The following is a 19,904-nucleotide window of genomic DNA, read 5'->3' as shown; positions in this document are numbered from 1 at the left end:
AAACGGACACGACAAATCTGCCGGAGACAGACCCCCCCTCCCCTCCCCATCATCGGCCCCCCGTCCAACAAACAAATTACTCATCATTGAAACGTAATGAAAAGCAAACACAGATGGACGGCCGGGATCGTTTAGCGGCGTCCTTATGGTTTTCTCGTCCAAGGCCTGAGTTTGTTTTTTTGGTTATTTTCCGTCCCGCTCTGTTTGTGTTGGACGGGCCCGGCGCTCTCTCTCTCTCTCTCTCTCTCTCTCTGTACTCGTGCCGGGAACCACCGGGGAGCGAGCGATTTGACTTGATTGCCATTATTGCAACTACGATGGGATTCTCTGACAATTCTCTCTGTATTACAATTCATGGATCGATCCCAATGCTGGAAAAAACAACACTGAAATAACCTAACAAGGGGTCCTGGTGGCTTACGATGACAGGACGCACATACCGCGTAATAGCAAAGTCGTGGGTTTGAATCCGGCCTAGAGCCTTTATTGCATGTCACCCCCCTTCTCCATATCCCTGCTTTCCTGTCATTCACTGTCCCTGTCTAATAAAGCAGAAATGCTTTATAAATGGTAAATGGTGTATTTATATAGCAGCTTTTATCCAAAGCGCTTTACAATTTGTTCCTCACATTTTACCCGTTCACTCACACATTCACACACCGACGGCGGAGGCGACCATGCAAGGTGCCAACCTGCTCATCGGGAGCAGTTAGGGGTTAAGTGCCTTGCTCGAGGACACTACAATGAGCTGCCTGGGAGTGGGAATCGAACCTTCCGAATACCGGACGACCGCTCTACCTCCTGAGCCACTGACGCACCCTCAAAAGGCAGAAAACAGAGAAACTGAGAACTAAGAAAGCCGACGATTGTACATGATTTGCACATCGGCAGAATCTAAAAATCGAGAATTGTGATTATTATTACACATGGATTATTTCTCCCAACTCCGTTACGTACTGATGTGTGTAACAGTATGTACAGTAAAACTCCTGTGAGCTCCTCTTCATGTCAGTATTTAGTATTTACTGTACCATGTAACAGTATTTACAGTAAAACTACAGGTAACACTTTATAATAACACTCAGTTACTGTATACTGTTGCGTCTCTGCACAGACCCCCGTACATGTATTGCACTTGGTGAATAAGGTATATCCGATGAGGGTTGATGTTGACAGTAGAAAGATCTGACCCCCACCACTCTAACCCCCGCCTCTCTGCCTCTCTCTGTGTCCCCAGGTGAGTTCATCAAGGCTCTGTACGAGTCAGACGAGAACTGTGAGGTGGACCCGTCCAGGTGTTCGTCCAGCGAGCTGCAGGAGCACCAGAGCAACCTGAAGATGTGCTGCGAGCTGGCCTTCTGCAAGATCATCAACTCCTACTGGTGAGGAGGCCTGGAGCCCACAGCCCAGAGGCCAGGGGAGCCGTAACACAGGGATTCATTTCAAACTAGGGAATCGGATGTCCGATATTATCGGCCTACCGATATTGGCATTAAAATGTGATATCGGAAAATATCTATCGGTTTTCAAAATAAATAAATAAATGTTTTTTACATTTATTTAACCTTTATTTACCCAGGCAAGCAAGTAAGAACAAATTCAGATTTTATTTATTGTCAAAAGTATGCACAATGTTGTGTTAATTGCACGACAAGAGATATGTAATGTTAATTACCTGAAATAATTCAGTTTTTGGGGGGGGGGGGAACCCTGCATATATCGGTATCGGTTGATATCGATTGATATCGGTATCGGAAATTAAGAGGTGGACAATATCGGTATAGGTAAAAAAGCCAATATCGAACATCCCTAATTTCAACCCTTTATTTAACCCTTTCACTACCACACTACATAAGTTTAACCCTTTGCCGTGTGGCAGTGAAAGGATTAGCATTATGTATCGTCGCCGACGTGAAAGGGTTAATCATTGTTAGTGTGGCTGCAGTGAAAGGGTTAAACTCGAAAGGCAACTGAGGTTTCCCTCGTTTACAGTCACGCCGAGTGTACGTACAGAAATAAGCCAAAAAAACATATAAAATCACAACAATAAGACAACAAGACGAGGCAAAAAGCAAGGATAACAAATCAATTAAAACACGTACAACTTGATTGACAAAGGTTGGAGATCTAGGTTTTAAACTCTGCAACAGAGGGGAGGATCTCAAGCTTTAAGGACTGTGTGGAGTTCATTCCATGAGCTAGAGGGGCATCACATACTATATCTATACTACTATGCACTCAAGACTGTAGCACTGAGGGCGGCTACGTGGTGCAGTGGGCAAGGCGCTCACCACGAATACTGGAGACTGGGCTCGAACAGGTTCGCCTCCCTGTTCGAGCCCAGCGCTCCACATTGCTTTCAGTTTAGCTGGTCGTCCGCACTAATACACGTTGGCAGTATTAGGGGGAGGGAAACTGATGGGTGGGGATCGGGCGTTGTGGACAGCGACTCCTACAGGTCGGTTGGTGCGCCTGCGCAGTAGAATCAGGAAGCGACGGGGGCGGGGCCCCTCCAAAGCCCAGACCCCTGACGCTGAAAGATCGCGCTGCGCAGGTGAAAATATGCGACGGCTGTTACCTCGAGTATCGGAGGGGACTCGTGCTATGTATGACTTAGTCCACATTGCAGCCGGCTTGTGGGAGGCAAGAAACAGCGTTCGAGACAGGGGAGGGTTGAATTGGATGATACAAAAAATTGGGATGGGAGAAAAATTGAAAATGGGAGAAAAAGTGGATAAAAAAAAAAGACTGTAGCAGTGAAGTTCAAGTCACTGACCCTTAGCTGCCAGAGTTGTACGCTTCCTGCTGACGTCTTCACCGGTCATTAGAACGGGTCCCATAGGTTCCAAAATTCCATTCCAATAATGAGGTAGCTTTACCAATAAGGGCCTTAAAAATTAACGAGTGCGTTTGTATTCATGAGCTTCTTCAGACATACATAACACGTGCTGCCTGGTGACCCAAGCAAATACTGTACATGCAGAATGGGAGCAAAGCCTCCATTTGTTATTGTTTTTTAATTTGTCTAGCACCTATAGCTTATTTTGGACGTCTGCTTTTGTAGACAAATACTGTCCAAACACTGGAACACGGCCTTCTGAGGGAGGGAGGGGTACCAGCTGCTAACTGTTTACATGTTTATGCTGTGTTTTAAGGCTGAGTTTAAATAAAATGAATGAATGAATGAATGAATGAATGAATGAATGAATGAATGAATGAATGAATGAATGAATGAATGAATGAAACGTTTATTTTTGAACATGTAATTCTCCATTTCCTCCAAACAAATCACGGTATCTTGTTCCGTCAAACCAAACAATCATAACAACAAATTAAAAAACATTAAAAAAAAAAGAAAAAAAAAGAAAAGGGAATTATAAACAAAAGGTCAAGAGCAATGTGTTTGGTTAGCAGACATGTCCAAAAAAGGAGTAGAGAGAAGCTAAGCTTATTGATCCCTACCCCCTTACATTTATATTTGTTCTTCCATTAATTTGACTAGATATAACATAATTTAGTATATTACAATATATAATATACTTTTACTTATTTAAAAAAAAAAAATAAAAGAAAACTTGATTCACTTGACAGCAGTGAATATAGTAATGCTATAAAAAATATAAAAAATAATTAACTGTGGTTATTTAAATGAAGATCCTCAAAGGGACGGAGTTGCAGATGAAAAATACAGTCTCTATTTGACTTTCACAAACACCGGTACCATTTCGCACAGACGTTTACAAAAGATATGAATGTAAACAAGCCGGTTTACGGCTTCAAAGTCCATCTTTAAACCGTCGCTTACCGTTAAGTCCTCGTGCCGAGAGCTCTGTTGGAGCGATCCGCAGAGTGAAGAAAGCATTTTCAGTCTAATTAAGGCGACGTCAATAGAGTAAGTAGTGGTTCGATCGTGGCACCGCGGGGGCTGCTGGACTGAGCCTGGAACACAGTGATCGTTGGCACGTGTGGCCGACTCCGTTAAGATAGATAGAAGACGTCATCGATCCAACATCCTTGGAATGATTCTTCCCATTAGGACCTGATCATTTGAAACCCCCGGCCGACGCTGATGTATCTTTTAGATGTGGATTTGAAATGTCTCCATCATTACATTTCATTGATCGTAATTTAATCCATCATAATCAATAAGAAATATATTACAATATTTTTTTTAATAGATTCTAGTGACAGAAATATATTACTATCCTTTTTTTTTTAAATAGATTCTAATGACAGAAATGTATTACAATCTTTTTAGAAATGTCAATGACTTTTATTTTTCATAGATTCTAGTGACAGAAATATATTACAATCTTTTTTTAATAGATTCTAATGACAGAAATATATTACAATATTTTTTTTTATTTCAACTACTTTTATTTTTCATAGATTATAATGACAGAAATCTATTACAAATCTTCCGGGAGGTTTTTTAATTAATTTAATCAATTATCTATAGTCTATAATTATGCCAATTCTATGCACATTTCATGCCTATGTCTATTTTGTGTCCACATCACTGCTGTAAAGCACTTTATGCTGAAAGGCCTGTATGAAAGGTGCTATACAAATACAGTTATTATTATTATTATTATTATTATTATTATTATTATTTTATTATTATTATTATTATTATTATTATTATTATTATTATTATTATTATTATTATTATTATTATTATTATTATTATTATTATTGTTATTCTCCCGTTAACGCCTCTCCTCCCCGGCAGCGTGTTCCCGCGGGAGCTGAAGGAGGTGTTCGCGTCGTGGCGACAGGAGTGCAGTAACCGGGGGCGACCCGACATCAGCGAGCGCCTGATCAGCGCGTCGCTGTTCCTGCGCTTCCTGTGTCCCGCCGTCATGTCCCCGTCGCTCTTCAACCTGATGCAGGAGTACCCCGACGACCGCACGGCGCGCACCCTCACGCTCATCGCCAAGGTCACCCAGAACCTGGCCAACTTCACCAAGTACGTGTCCGTCTCGCCCGTCTTAACCCTTTCACTACCACACTACAGAAGGTTAACCTTTCACTGCCACACTACAGAAGGTTAACCCTTTCACTACCACACTACAGAAGGTTAACCTTTCACTACCACGCTACAGACGGTTAACCCTTTCACTACCACACTACAGAAGGTTAACCTTTCACTACCACACTACAAAGGGTTAACATTTCACTACCACACTACAGAAGGTTAACCCTTTCACTACCACACTACAGACGGTTAACCCTTTCACTACCACACTACAGAATGTTAACACTTTCACTACCACACTACAAAGGGTTAACATTTCACTACCACACTACAGAAGGTCAACCTTTCATTACCACACTACAGAAGGTTAACCTTTCACTACCACACTACAGAAGGTTAACCTTTCACTACCACACTACAGAAGGTTAACCTTTCACTACCACACTGCAGAAGGTTAACCTTTCACTGCCACACTACAGAAGGTTAACCTTTCACTGCCATACTACAGAAGGTTAACCTTTCACTACCACACTACAGAGGGTTAACCTTTCACTACCACACTATAGAAGGTTAACCCGTTCGCAACCACACTACAGAAGGTTAACCCTTTCACTACCACACTACAGAAGGTTAACCTTTCACTACCACACTACAGAAGGTTAACCTTTCACTACCACAGTACAGAAGGTTAACCCTTTCACTACCACACTAGAGAAGGTTAACCCTTTCACTACCACACTACAGAGGTTAACCTTTCACTATCACACTACAAAGGCTTAACATTTCACTACCACACTACAGAAGGTTAACCTTTCACTACCACACTACAGAAGGCTAACCTTTCACTACCACACTATAGAAGGTTAGGCTTTCACTACCACACTACAGAAGGTTAGGCTTTCACTACCACACTACAGAAGGTTAACCTTTCACTACCACACTACAGAAGGTTAACCTTTCACTACCACACTACAGAAGGTTAACACTTTCACTACCACACTACAGAAGGTTAACCCTTTCACTACCACACTACAGAAGGTTAACCCTTTCACTACCACACTAGAGAAGGTTAACCCTTTCACTACCACACTAGAGAAGGTTAACCTTTCACTACCACACTAGAGAAGGTTAACCTTTCACTACCACACTAGAGAAGGTTAACCCTTTCACCACCACACTACAGAAGTTTAACCTTTCACTACCACACTAGAGAAGGTTAACCTTTCACTACCACACTACAGAAGGTTAACCTTTCACTACCACACTAGAGAAGGTTAACCTTTTCACTACCACACTACAGAAGGTTAACCCTTTCACTACCACACTACAGAAACCGTCTGTAGTGTGGTAGTGAAAGGGTTAACCGTATGTAGTGTGGTTGCGAACGGGTTAACCATTTGTCGTGTGGCAGTGAAAGGGTTAACCATTTGGTAGAGTGGTAGTGAAAGGGTCAATGGAAATGGTAGCCGCACGGCACAACACTACCGACTCCAAACAGATTTATCTGGCTCTAGAAATGGTCATTATCGCAAAATAAATCTCCTCCCCGGCGTCGGGAGTCTGGAGCGTGCGGCTACCTTTTCCGTAGCTTTAGATGATGCAACATGTCGAGAACCTCGTTGATGAATGACCCCCTACAGCCAGGCCTGGCCTTCACCCGGGTGTTTTATTGCAGGATGGCGAAACACTTCATCGGAAACGACATTAACATTTCTGCCGTATGAATCTCTCTCCCGTTTTTTTTTTTTTTTTCCGCCTGCAGATTCGGCAGCAAGGAGGAGTACATGTCGTTCATGAACCTGTTCCTGGAGCACGAGTGGACCAACATGCAGCGCTTCCTGCTGGAGATCTCCAACCCGGAGACCATCTCCAACACGGCGGGCTTCGAGGGCTACATCGACCTGGGCAGGGAGCTCTCCACCCTGCACTCGCTGCTCTCCGAGGTGGTGTCCCAGATGGAACAGGTACTGAAACCCGTTTAAAAAACCCTGTGGTTCTGCTAGTCCGCTACTGGACTCCCTGCTCAGCTACTCTGATTGTTTTGTTGTTTCATTGGATCCCCATTAGTGTACTACACCAAAGTGAGACTACTCTTCCTGGGGTCCAAACATTTCAAATACAAACACAGAAAAAAGTAAAATAAAAATATAAAACCACAAACATTGAAGTACTCATCACAACAAACAAAACAAGTGAATCAAAGCTCACTCAATATTCACAAGTCAGATATCACAATTCTCCAACCATAAAATACATATTCCATAATCAGTCCATAAGAACAAAACAGATACAAATAGTTTAAATAATTTTAACTCATAATATAGCAGATTACAGGTTGTTGGGATGTTGTTTGGTGCCTGTGGCTTTTCAGAGACATGCTACTACTGACCCCATTGACTTTGGCTAGCATGGCTAACAAATGATATTGTGTAGTGTTGGGAGCATCAAAGGAAAAAGCCGTTTTTCCTAGTTCAGAGAAAACTGAAGGAACCCTGCCAGTCATTTGAACCTGTAGAATAGGTCAGTGTTGTGATGTAAACACAAACTCCAACGCATCATCAAGACAGACAGCCTCCAAAATAATTGGCTGCCCCCTCCCTCCCCTCTCTGGACTCCATCTACACCTGACGCACAGTCACCCGCTCTGTTAAAATAGTCAACGATCCCTCCCACCCAGCAGCACACCACTTATTCCAGCACATGCCCTCAGGTCGCTACAGGTCCATCCTAACCAGACACACACACGCTTCACAAACAGTTTTTTCCCCACAGCAGTCCGAACACTGAACACCCTGGCCCGCCCCCCTTTGCACAGACGGGCAAGCGTCTGTCACTGACTGACACTGTTACCGTGACTGTCCTGTATGTATTTATGTATATATGTATTTATTGTGGGATTGGGAGGTGGGAAGGGGGGCGGTTTTTGATGTTTGATGTCTGTTTCATGTCTGATGTAACCAGTGCTCAACAATCTGTACCGAAAACAATTACCACCAACCATTGTTGTGTGGCATTAAAGTATCTTGTATCTTGTATCTTGTAAGGGGGAGCTTTACCAATAAGGGCTTTAAAAATAAAACAAATACCAATGATATTTCCGCCCTTTCAAACCAGAGAAGGCCATCCAACCTTTTCATAATAAAGGACACAGTGGTGGTGGGTAGTATCATACCTGTCACCGGTAACACAGCTGAGGGCAGAATGATGGACCGAGTCCAGAGGTTTAAGAGATTGAGTGTAATAGATGAGGGGGACGGTTTCTTCTTCCCGGGCAGAGCAGCAGTTAATGCCTGCTTCCCTCCCAGCGCAGAGCGGCAGCCTCAGGGCCCTCTGGGGCCACGACACCAGCTTTAATGAAGACTCCGCTGGCTGCAGGAACGCTGCTGTCTCTGCTCCACCACAGCACTGTTGTCACAACGCCTCCGGCCTTTATTTGTGTACAGAATACATTCTGTGTTTTTTTTTCTTTCTTTACCCGGACAGCGATCGATAATGTATTATTACATTACATAAACAACAATGTACCGGGGGGGCAGACCAACCGGGAGGGTCTTGGCATATTAACCCTTTCACTGCCACACTGCAGACGGTTAACTCATTCACTACCACACTGCAGACGGTTAACCATTTCACTACCACACTACAAAGGGTTACCCCTTTCACTAAATGGTGCATTTATATAGCGCTTTTATCCAAAGCACTTGGACTACCACACTACAAAGGGTTAACCCTTTCACTACCACACTACAAATGCTTAACCCTTTCACTACCACACTACAGAGGGTTAATCCCTTCTGTAGTGCGGCAGTGAAGGGTTAACCTTCTGTGGCAGTGAAAGGGTTAATGGTTTTACAAGGACACGGGTACAGTGTGCAGTGGTGGTAGATGGGAAGCCTGTGGTCGTTAGATGGTACATGAAGAACATGCGGGGCAGAACCGTGCTGCTCCAGTCATAACGCTTCAGTGGAGCATCAGCCTATCAATTATTCAGAGCTCCACGCGCTGGAGTCGAGCCAGACGGGCTCTTTATTCAGAGCTCCACAGTCGACCCAGACGGGCTCTTTATTCAGAGCTCCACGGTCGAGCCAGACGGGCTCTTTATTATTCAGAGCTCCACAGTCGAGCCAGACGGGCTCTTTATTCAGAGCTCCACAGTCGAGCCAGACGGGCTCTTTATTCAGAGCTCCACAGTCGAGCCAGACGGGCTCTTTATTCAGAGCTCCACAGTCGAGCCAGACGGGCTCTTTATTCAGAGCTCCACAGTCGAGCCAGACGGGCTCTTTATTCAGAGCTCCACAGTCGAGCCAGACGGGCTCTTTATTCAGAGCTCCACGGTCGAGCCAGACGGGCTCTTTATTCAGAGCTCCACAGTCGAGCCAGACGGGCTCTTTATTCAGAGCTCCACAGTCGAGCCAGACGGGCTCTTTATTCAGAGCTCCACAGTCGAGCCAGACGGGCTCTTTATTCAGAGCTCCACGGTCGAGCCAGACGGGCTCTTTATTCAGAGCTCCACAGTCGACCCAGACGGGCTCTTTATTCAGAGCTCCACAGTCGAGCCAGACGGGCTCTTTATTCAGAGCTCCACAGTCGAGCCAGACGGGCTCTTTATTCAGAGCTCCACAGTCGAGCCAGACGGGCTCTTTATTCAGAGCTCCACAGTCGAGCCAGACGGGCTCTTTATTCAGAGCTCCACAGTCGAGCCAGACGGGCTCTTTATTCAGAGCTCCACAGTCGAGCCAGACGGGCTCTTTATTCAGAGCTCCACAGTCGAGCCAGACGGGCTCTTTATTCAGAGCTCCACAGTCGAGCCAGACGGGCTCTTTATTCAGAGCTCCACAGTCGAGCCAGACGGGCTCTTTATTCAGAGCTCCACGGTCGAGCCAGACGGGCTCTTTATTATTCAGAGCTCCACAGTCGAGCCAGACGGGCTCTTTATTCAGAGCTCCACAGTCGAGCCAGACGGGCTCTTTATTCAGAGCTCCACGGTCGAGCCAGACGGGCTCTTTATTCAGAGCTCCACGGTCGACCCAGACGCGCTCTTTATTCAGAGCTCCACAGTCGAGCCAGACGGCGCTTGTCGTTGTTCAGAGGTGAACTGGCTGAATGGGAGAGATTATCGCTATGGAATGGCTTATTTCCTCAACTGGAACAGGAGATTCAAATAAGAAATACATCAACTTTTTTCATTTGTCCCACACAATGGACACCACTGCATTCCAGCATACTCATACAGTCTGGTGTCATATCCCTTCTGACTGGAAATGGGTTTAGATTAGATTAAATGTATTGTCATCATACGGCACGAGTACAATACAATGGAAAGAAGGTTTCTGCCAACACTGGCCAACTTACACACCCAGCCATGCACACACACACGCACGCACACACACACACACACACACACACACACACACACACACACACACACACACACACACACACACAGCCATGCACTCTCAAACACACACACAGTCACACACACAATGGGGACATTACATAGACTTACATGTGTTCTGTAGATTTGATTCGATTATATTCAAAGGTATTGTCATCATACAGCGCAAGTACAGTACAATGAAAAGAAGTTTGGCATCCAACCAGAATGCAAATGTGCAGTAAAGTGCAATAGTAATATACAATGTACAGGTGATTAAACTGGGTTTAAGATATATAAGTTAGTACTACTGAGTGTAGTGCTAATCAGATGTACAGGTATAAAGACTGTGTGTTTGTGGTATTACTATGTACAGGTATAAAGACACTGTGTGTTTGTGGTATTACTATGTCCTAGGGCTGACCCCGATTAGTCGAATAGTCGACTAATCGATCGAAAGGAGCCGTAGTCGACTGCCAATGCAATTAAAAAATAAAAAATAAAAAAGAATGTTTATCATTCTTTCCAAAAGCAAATAAGCCTAGAAGCGTGGCTAATGCTAATGCTAATGCCGCGCATACCAGAGAGGCTCAGAGGAAGAAAAGGGCACAGAGGCACTGAAAGAGGATTTCACCCATCTAATGAACACACTAGACTAGACAAATATCAAGATGTATCCATCAGTGGACCAATTGCATGCTTTCGCAGAGGACAAGAAGCCTTCAGTCGACTCCTTCAGACATTAAGCACCCCCCCACAGCCCAAATGGAATGATACAAAAAATGTATTATAATTTTTAATTTTTTTTTATAGTCGACTACTATCGGCAAATGTCGGCCAATCAAAGTCGACTATACAAATCCTTAGTCGGGGACAGCCCTACTATGTACAGGTATGAAGACTCTGTGTGTTATAAAGACAGGTATAAAGACAGGTATAAAGACAGGTATAAAGACAGTATAAAGACAGTATAAAGACAGGTATGAAGACTGTGTGTTATAAAGACAGTATAAAGACAGGTATAAAGACAGGTATAAAGACAGTTATAAAGACAGATATAAAGACAGATATAAAGACAGATATAAAGACAGATATAAAGACAGGTATAAAGACAGTATAAAGACAGGTATAAAGACAGGTATAAAGACAGATATAAAGACAGTATAAAGACAGGTATAAAGACAGATATAAAGACAGGTATAAAGACAGGTATAAAGACAGGTATAAAGACAGGTATAAAGACAGGTATAAAGACAGATATAAAGACAGGTATAAAGACAGGTATAAAGACAGTTATAAAGACAGGTATAAAGACAGGTATAAAGACAGATATAAAGACAGATATAAAGACAGGTATAAAGACAAGTATAAAGACAGGTATAAAGACAGGTATAAAGACAGTATAAAGACAGGTATAAAGACAAGTATAAAGACAGGTATAAAGACAAGTATAAAGACAGGTATAAAGACAGATATAAAGACAGTTATAAAGACAGTTATAAAGACAGGTATAAAGACAGGTATAAAGACAAGTATAAAGACAGGTATAAAGACAGGTATAAAGACAGGTATAAAGACAGGTATAAAGACAGTATAAAGACAGGTATAAAGACAGGTATAAAGACAGTATAAAGACAGGTATAAAGACAAGTATAAAGACAGGTATAAAGACAGGTATAAAGACAGTATAAAGACAGGTATAAAGACAAGTATAAAGACAGGTATAAAGACAAGTATAAAGACAGGTATAAAGACAGGTATAAAGACAGGTATAAAGACAAGTATAAAGACAGGTATAAAGACAGGTATAAAGACAGGTATAAAGACAGTATAAAGACAGGTATAAAGACAGGTATAAAGACAGTATAAAGACAGGTATAAAGACAGTATAAAGACAGGTATAAAGACAGGTATAAAGACAGGTATAAAGACAGGTATAAAGACAGGTATAAAGACAAGTATAAAGACAGGTATAAAGACAGGTATAAAGACAGGTATAAAGACAAGTATAAAGACAGGTATAAAGACAGGTATAAAGACAGGTATAAAGACAGTATAAAGACAGGTATAAAGACAGGTATAAAGACAGGTATAAAGACAGGTATAAAGACAGTATAAAGACAGGTATAAAGACAGGTATAAAGACAGGTATAAAGACAGGTATAAAGACAGGTATAAAGACAGTATAAAGACAGGTATAAAGACAGGTATAAAGACAGGTATAAAGACAAGTATAAAGACAGGTATAAAGACAGGTATAAAGACAGGTATAAAGACAGTATAAAGACAGGTATAAAGACAGGTATAAAGACAGGTATAAAGACAGGTATAAAGACAGGTATAAAGACAGTATAAAGACAGGTATAAAGACAGTATAAAGACAGGTATAAAGACAGGTATAAAGACAGTATAAAGACAGTTATAAAGACAGGTATAAAGACAGGTATAAAGACAGGTATAAAGACAGGTATAAAGACAGTATAAAGACAGGTATAAAGACAGTTATAAAGACGGGTATAAAGACAGGTATAAAGACAGGTATAAAGACAGTATAAAGACAGGTATAAAGACAGGTATAAAGACAGGTATAAAGACAGGTATAAAGACAGTATAAAGACAGGTATAAAGACAGATATAAAGACAGTATAAAGACAGGTATAAAGACAGGTATAAAGACAGGTATAAAGACAGGTATAAAGACAGTATAAAGACAGGTATAAAGACAGATATAAAGACAGGTATAAAGACAGGTATAAAGACAGGTATAAAGACAGATATAAAGACAGGTATAAAGACAGTATAAAGACAGGTATAAAGACAGATATAAAGACAGGTATAAAGACAGATATAAAGACAGGTATAAAGACAGGTATAAAGACAGTATAAAGACAGTATAAAGACAGGTATAAAGACAGTATAAAGACAGTTATAAAGACAGTATAAAGACAGGTATAAAGACAGGTATAAAGACAGGTATAAAGACAGATATAAAGACAGGTATAAAGACAGGTATAAAGACAGGTATAAAGACAGATATAAAGACAGGTATAAAGACAGTATAAAGACAGGTATAAAGACAGGTATAAAGACAGATATAAAGACAGGTATAAAGACAGATATAAAGACAGATATAAAGACAGATATAAAGACGGGTATAAAGACGGGTATAAAGACGGGTATAAAGACAGGTATAAAGACAGGTATAAAGATAGGTATGAAGACAGGTATAAAGACAGGTATAAAGACAGTATAAAGACATGTATAAAGACCGATATAAAGACAGGTATAAAGACAGATATAAAGACAGGTATAAAGACAGTATAAAGACATGTATAAAGACCGATATAAAGACAGGTATAAAGACAGATATAAAGACAGGTATAAAGACAGGTATAAAGACAGTATAAAGACAGGTATAAAGACCGATATAAAGACGGGTATAAAGACAGATATAAAGACAGGTATAAAGACAGGTATAAAGACAGATATAAAGACGGGTATAAAGACAGGTATAAAGACAGGTATAAAGACAGGTATAAAGACAGGTATAAAGACAGGTATAAAGACAGGTATAAAGACAGATATAAAGACAGTATAAAGACAGTATAAAGACAGGTATAAAGACAGGTATAAAGACAGGTATAAAGACAGGTATAAAGACAGTATAAAGACAGGTATAAAGACAGATATAAAGACAGATATAAAGACAGTATAAAGACAGATATAAAGACAGTATAAAGACAGGTATAAAGACAGTATAAAGACAGGTATGAAGACTCTGTGTGTTATAAAGACAGGTATGAAGACAGGTATAAAGACAGGTATAAAGACAGGTATAAAGACAGTATAAAGACAGATATAAAGACAGGTATAAAGACAGGTATAAAGACAGTATAAAGACAGGTATAAAGACAGTTATAAAGACGGGTATAAAGACAGATATAAAGACAGGTATAAAGACAGTTATAAAGACGGGTATAAAGACAGATATAAAGACAGGTATAAAGACAGTATAAAGACAGGTATGAAGACTCTGTGTGTTATAAAGACAGGTATGAAGACAGGTATAAAGACAGGTATAAAGACAGGTATAAAGACAGTATAAAGACAGATATAAAGACAGGTATAAAGACAGGTATAAAGACAGTATAAAGACAGGTATAAAGACAGTTATAAAGACGGGTATAAAGACAGTTATAAAGACGGGTATAAAGACAGGTATAAAGACAGATATAAAGACAGGTATAAAGACAGTTATAAAGACAGATATAAAGACAGGTATAAAGACAGTATAAAGACAGTTATAAAGACAGATATAAAGACAGGTATAAAGACAGGTATAAAGACAGGTATGAAGACTCTGTGTGTTATAAAGACAGGTATGAAGACAGGTATAAAGACAGGTATAAAGACAGGTATAAAGACAGTTATAAAGACAGGTATAAAGACAGGTATAAAGACAGGTATAAAGACAGTTATAAAGACAGGTATAAATACAGTATAAAGACAGGTATAAAGACAGATATAAAGACAGTTATAAAGACAGTATAAAGACAGGTATAAAGACAGGTATAAAGACAGGTATAAAGACAGGTATAAAGACAGGTATAAAGACAGGTATAAAGACAGGTATAAAGACAGGTATAAAGACAGATATAAAGACAGGTATAAAGACAGATATAAAGACAGGTATAAAGACAGGTATAAAGACAGGTATAAAGACAGGTATAAAGACAGTTGTAAAGACAGATATAAAGACAGGTATAAAGACAGTATAAAGACAGGTATAAAGACAGGTATAAAGACAGTTATAAATACAGGTATAAAGACAGTATAAAGACAGGTATAAAGACAGGTATAAAGACAGGTATAAAGACAGTTATAAAGACAGGTATAAATACAGTATAAAGACAGGTATAAAGACAGGTATAAAGACAGATATAAAGACAGGTATAAAGACAGGTATAAAGACAGGTATAAAGACAGTATAAAGACAGGTATAAAGACAGGTATAAAGACAGGTATAAAGACAGGTATAAAGACAGTATAAAGACAGGTATAAAGACAGGTATAAAGACAGGTATAAAGACAGATATAAAGACAGGTATAAAGACAGATATAAAGACAGGTATAAAGACAGGTATAAAGACAGGTATAAAGACAGTATAAAGACAGGTATAAAGACAGGTATAAAGACAGGTATAAAGACAGATATAAAGACAGGTATAAAGACAGGTATAAAGACAGGTATAAAGACAGGTATAAAGACAGGTATAAAGACAGGTATAAAGACAGTATAAAGACAGGTATAAAGACAGGTATAAAGACAGTATAAAGACAGGTATAAAGACAGTATAAAGACAGATATAAAGACAGGTATAAAGACAGGTATAAAGACAGTATAAAGACAGGTATAAAGACAGGTATAAAGACAGGTATAAAGACAGTATAAAGACAGGTATAAAGACAGGTATAAAGACAGTATAAAGACAGGTATAAAGACAGTATAAAGACAGATATAAAGACAGTATAAAGACAGTATAAAGACAGGTATAAAGACAGTATAAAGACAGTATAAAGACAGTATAAAGACAGGTATAAAGACAGTATAAAGACAGGTATAAAGACAGATATAAAGACAGGTATAAAGACAGGTATAAAGACAGTATAAAGACAGGTATAAAGACAGTATAAAGACAGGTATAAAGACAGTATAAAGACAGTATAAAGACAGGTATAAAGACAGTTATAAAGACAGGTATAAAGACAGGTATAAAGACAGGTATAAAGACAGTATAAAGACAGGTATAAAGACAGTATAAAGACAGGTATAAAGACAGGTATAAAGACAGGTATAAAGACAGGTATAAAGACAGGTATAAAGACAGTATAAAGACAGATATAAAGACAGGTATAAAGACAGGTATAAAGACAGTATAAAGACAGTATAAAGACAGTATAAAGACAGATATAAAGACAGTATAAAGACAGGTATAAAGACAGATATAAAGACAGGTATAAAGACAGTTATAAAGACAGATATAAAGACAGGTATAAAGACAGATATAAAGACAGGTATAAAGACAGTATAAAGACAGGTATAAAGACAGTATAAAGACAGGTATAAAGACAGTTATAAAGACAGATATAAAGACGGGTATAAAGACAGGTATAAAGACAGTTATAAAGACAGATATAAAGACAGTATAAAGACAGGTATAAAGACAGGTATAAAGACAGGTATAAAGACGGTATAAAGACAGGTATAAAGACAGGTATAAAGACAGATATAAAGACAGTATAAAGACAGGTATAAAGACAGGTATAAAGACAGGTATAAAGACAGTATAAAGACAGTTATAAAGACAGATATAAAGACAGGTATAAAGACAGGTATAAAGACAGGTATAAAGACAGTATAAATACAGGTATAAAGACAGGTATAAAGACAGTATAAAGACAGGTATAAAGACAGATATAAAGACAGGTATAAAGACAGGTATAAAGACAGGTATAAAGACAGTATAAAGACAGGTATAAAGACAGTATAAAGACAGGTATAAAGACAGGTATAAAGACAGTATAAAGACAGATATAAAGACAGGTATAAAGACAGTTATAAAGACAGGTATAAAGACAGTATAAAGACAGGTATAAAGACAGGTATAAAGACAGATATAAAGACAGTTATAAAGACAGGTATAAAGACAGTATAAAGACAGGTATAAAGACAGTTATAAAGACAGGTATAAAGACAGTATAAAGACAGGTATAAAGACAGGTATAAAGACAGTATAAAGACAGGTATAAAGACAGATATAAAGACAGATATAAAGACAGATATAAAGACAGGTATAAAGACAGTATAAAGACAGATATAAAGACAGTTATAAAGACAGGTATAAAGACCGGTATAAAGACAGATATAAAGACAGGTATAAAGACAGTTATAAAGACAGGTATAAAGACAGGTATAAAGACAGATATAAAGACAGGTATAAAGACAGTATAAAGACAGATATAAAGACAGGTATAAAGACAGGTATAAAGACAGGTATAAAGACAGGTATAAAGACAGTTATAAAGACAGTTATAAAGACAGGTATAAAGACAGGTATAAAGACAGGTATAAAGACAGTTATAAAGACAGTTATAAAGACAGTTATAAAGACAGGTATAAAGACAGGTATAAAGACAGGTATAAAGACAGTATAAAGACAGGTATAAAGACAGGTATAAAGACAGGTATAAAGACAGGTATAAAGACAGGTATAAAGACAGTATAAAGACAGATATAAAGACAGGTATAAAGACAGGTATAAAGACAGTATAAAGACAGTATAAAGACAGGTATAAAGACAGTTATAAAGACAGGTATAAAGACAGTATAAAGACAGGTATAAAGACAGGTATAAAGACAGGTATAAAGACAGGTATAAAGACAGTTATAAAGACAGGTATAAAGACAGTATAAAGACAGGTATAAAGACAGTATAAAGACAGGTATAAAGACAGTTATAAAGACAGGTATAAAGACAGGTATAAAGACAGTTATAAAGACAGGTATAAAGACAGATATAAAGACAGGTATAAAGACAGGTATAAAGACAGGTATAAAGACAGTATAAAGACAGATATAAAGACAGTATAAAGACAGGTATAAAGACAGGTATAAAGACAGTATAAAGACAGATATAAAGACAGATATAAAGACAGGTATAAAGACAGTTATAAAGACAGGTATAAAGACAGGTATAAAGACGGTTATAAAGACAGATATAAAGACAGTTATAAAGACAGGTATAAAGACAGGTATAAAGACAGTATAAAGACAGATATAAAGACAGTATAAAGACAGGTATAAAGACAGTATAAAGACAGATATAAAGACAGGTATAAAGACAGATATAAAGACAAGTATAAAGACGGGTATAAAGACAGGTATAAAGACAGGTATAAAGACAGGTATAAAGACAGGTATAAAGACAGGTATAAAGACAGGTATAAAGACAATATAAAGACAGGTATAAAGACAGTATAAAGACAGTATAAAGACAGTATAAAGACAGGTATAAAGACAGTATAAAGACAGGTATAAAGACAGTATAAAGACAGGTATAAAGACAGGTATAAAGACAGTTATAAAGACAGGTATAAAGACAGATATAAAGACAGGTATAAAGACAGGTATAAAGACAGGTATAAAGACAGGTATAAAGACAGGTATAAAGACAGGTATAAAGACAGGTATAAAGACAGATATAAAGACAGATATAAAGACAGTATAAAGACAGTATAAAGACAGGTATAAAGACAATATAAAGACAGATATAAAGACAGGTATAAAGACAGGTATAAAGACAGTATAAAGACAATATAAAGACAGGTATAAAGACAGGTATAAAGACAGGTATAAAGACAGTATAAAGACAGTTATAAAGACAGGTATAAAGACAGGTATAAAGACAGATATAACGACAGGTATAAAGACAGGTATAAAGACAGGTATAAAGACAGGTATAAAGACAGGTATAAAGACAGATATAACGACAGGTATAAAGACAGGTATAAAGACAGATATAAAGACAGGTATAAAGACGGTATAAAGACAGTTATAAAGACAGGTATAAAGACAGGTATAAAGACAGGTATAAAGACTCTGTTGTGTGTTTGTCACCACAGAGCTCCGCCTCCAAGCTGGGTCCGCTGCCCAGGATCCTGAGGGAGGTGACCACGGCTCTGACCAACCCGTCCAGCGTCCTCCAGATGAGCCCCGTCCAGCCGCCCCCGCCCGACAGGATGGGCTCCCCGCCCGCCGGGGGCGCCGGCTGCAGCATCTCCACCGGGCTGCAGAAGATGGTGATCGACAACGAACTGTCCGGGTAAGACTCAAATACTTAACCCTTTCACTGCCACACGACAGCCGGTTAACCCTTTCACTGTGACAATACAGAAGGTTAGCCCTTTGCTATCACATAACCGACGGCGATGCTCCATCATTAGCATCATTAGCTCCGCATTTGCGGAGCTAATGATGCTAATGATGGAGCATCGCCGTCGGTTGTGTGATAGCAAAGGGCTAACCTTCTGTTGTGTGGCAGTGAAAGGGTTAAAGAATCATGTGGAGACGAAGCTTGTTTTGTGTTTACCGAGTAGAGACTAGTGGTGGGGTAAAATATCGATACGTAGTAGTATCGCGATACTTTGCGTGGTGATACTGTATCGATACAGGGACGCCATGTATCGATATTTAATTATTTATTAAAAAAGAATAATAATAATTTTGTATAAGGAAGTTGCGTTGTTCATTTCAATACCTGTAATAGTACAGTAGTCCACACACACACACACGTGTGCATTCAGTTAAGTTGGAATATGACTGTAATACAAACAGTTCAGTTTGTCAGGTACATGCAACACAGATTACAGTGTTGACATCTGTCTGCTTGAGAAAATACCATGTTCTGCAATAAAAATGATTGAAGTGAGATGAACAGACTGAAAACTTTATTTTATTAGATAAAACATGTTGACAAAGTTTTACTTTGCAGT

At 39.1% G+C, this 19,904-nt stretch overlaps 1 protein-coding gene across 1 annotated transcript in view; it reads left to right on the top strand.

Annotated features, from left to right (window-relative positions):
- The window catches only part of LOC311236998 (disabled homolog 2-interacting protein-like), a 183,195-nt gene that overhangs the window by 133,297 nt on the left and 29,994 nt on the right, over positions 1–19,904 (top strand). The window contains 4 exon segments of the mRNA XM_084324806.1: positions 1,238–1,382; positions 4,733–4,969; positions 6,741–6,942; positions 19,035–19,234. Coding sequence (XP_084180932.1) covers positions 1,238–1,382; positions 4,733–4,969; positions 6,741–6,942; positions 19,035–19,234 — 784 coding nt within the window.

Source organism: Notolepis coatsorum (genome assembly GCF_963971535.1).
Source record: "Notolepis coatsorum genome assembly, chromosome: 11".
NCBI classification, from domain to species: Eukaryota; Metazoa; Chordata; class Actinopteri; order Aulopiformes; family Paralepididae; genus Notolepis; species Notolepis coatsorum.
The sequence above is the reverse complement of the archived record's forward strand: the minus strand, read 5'-3'. Positions and strand labels throughout refer to the sequence as shown.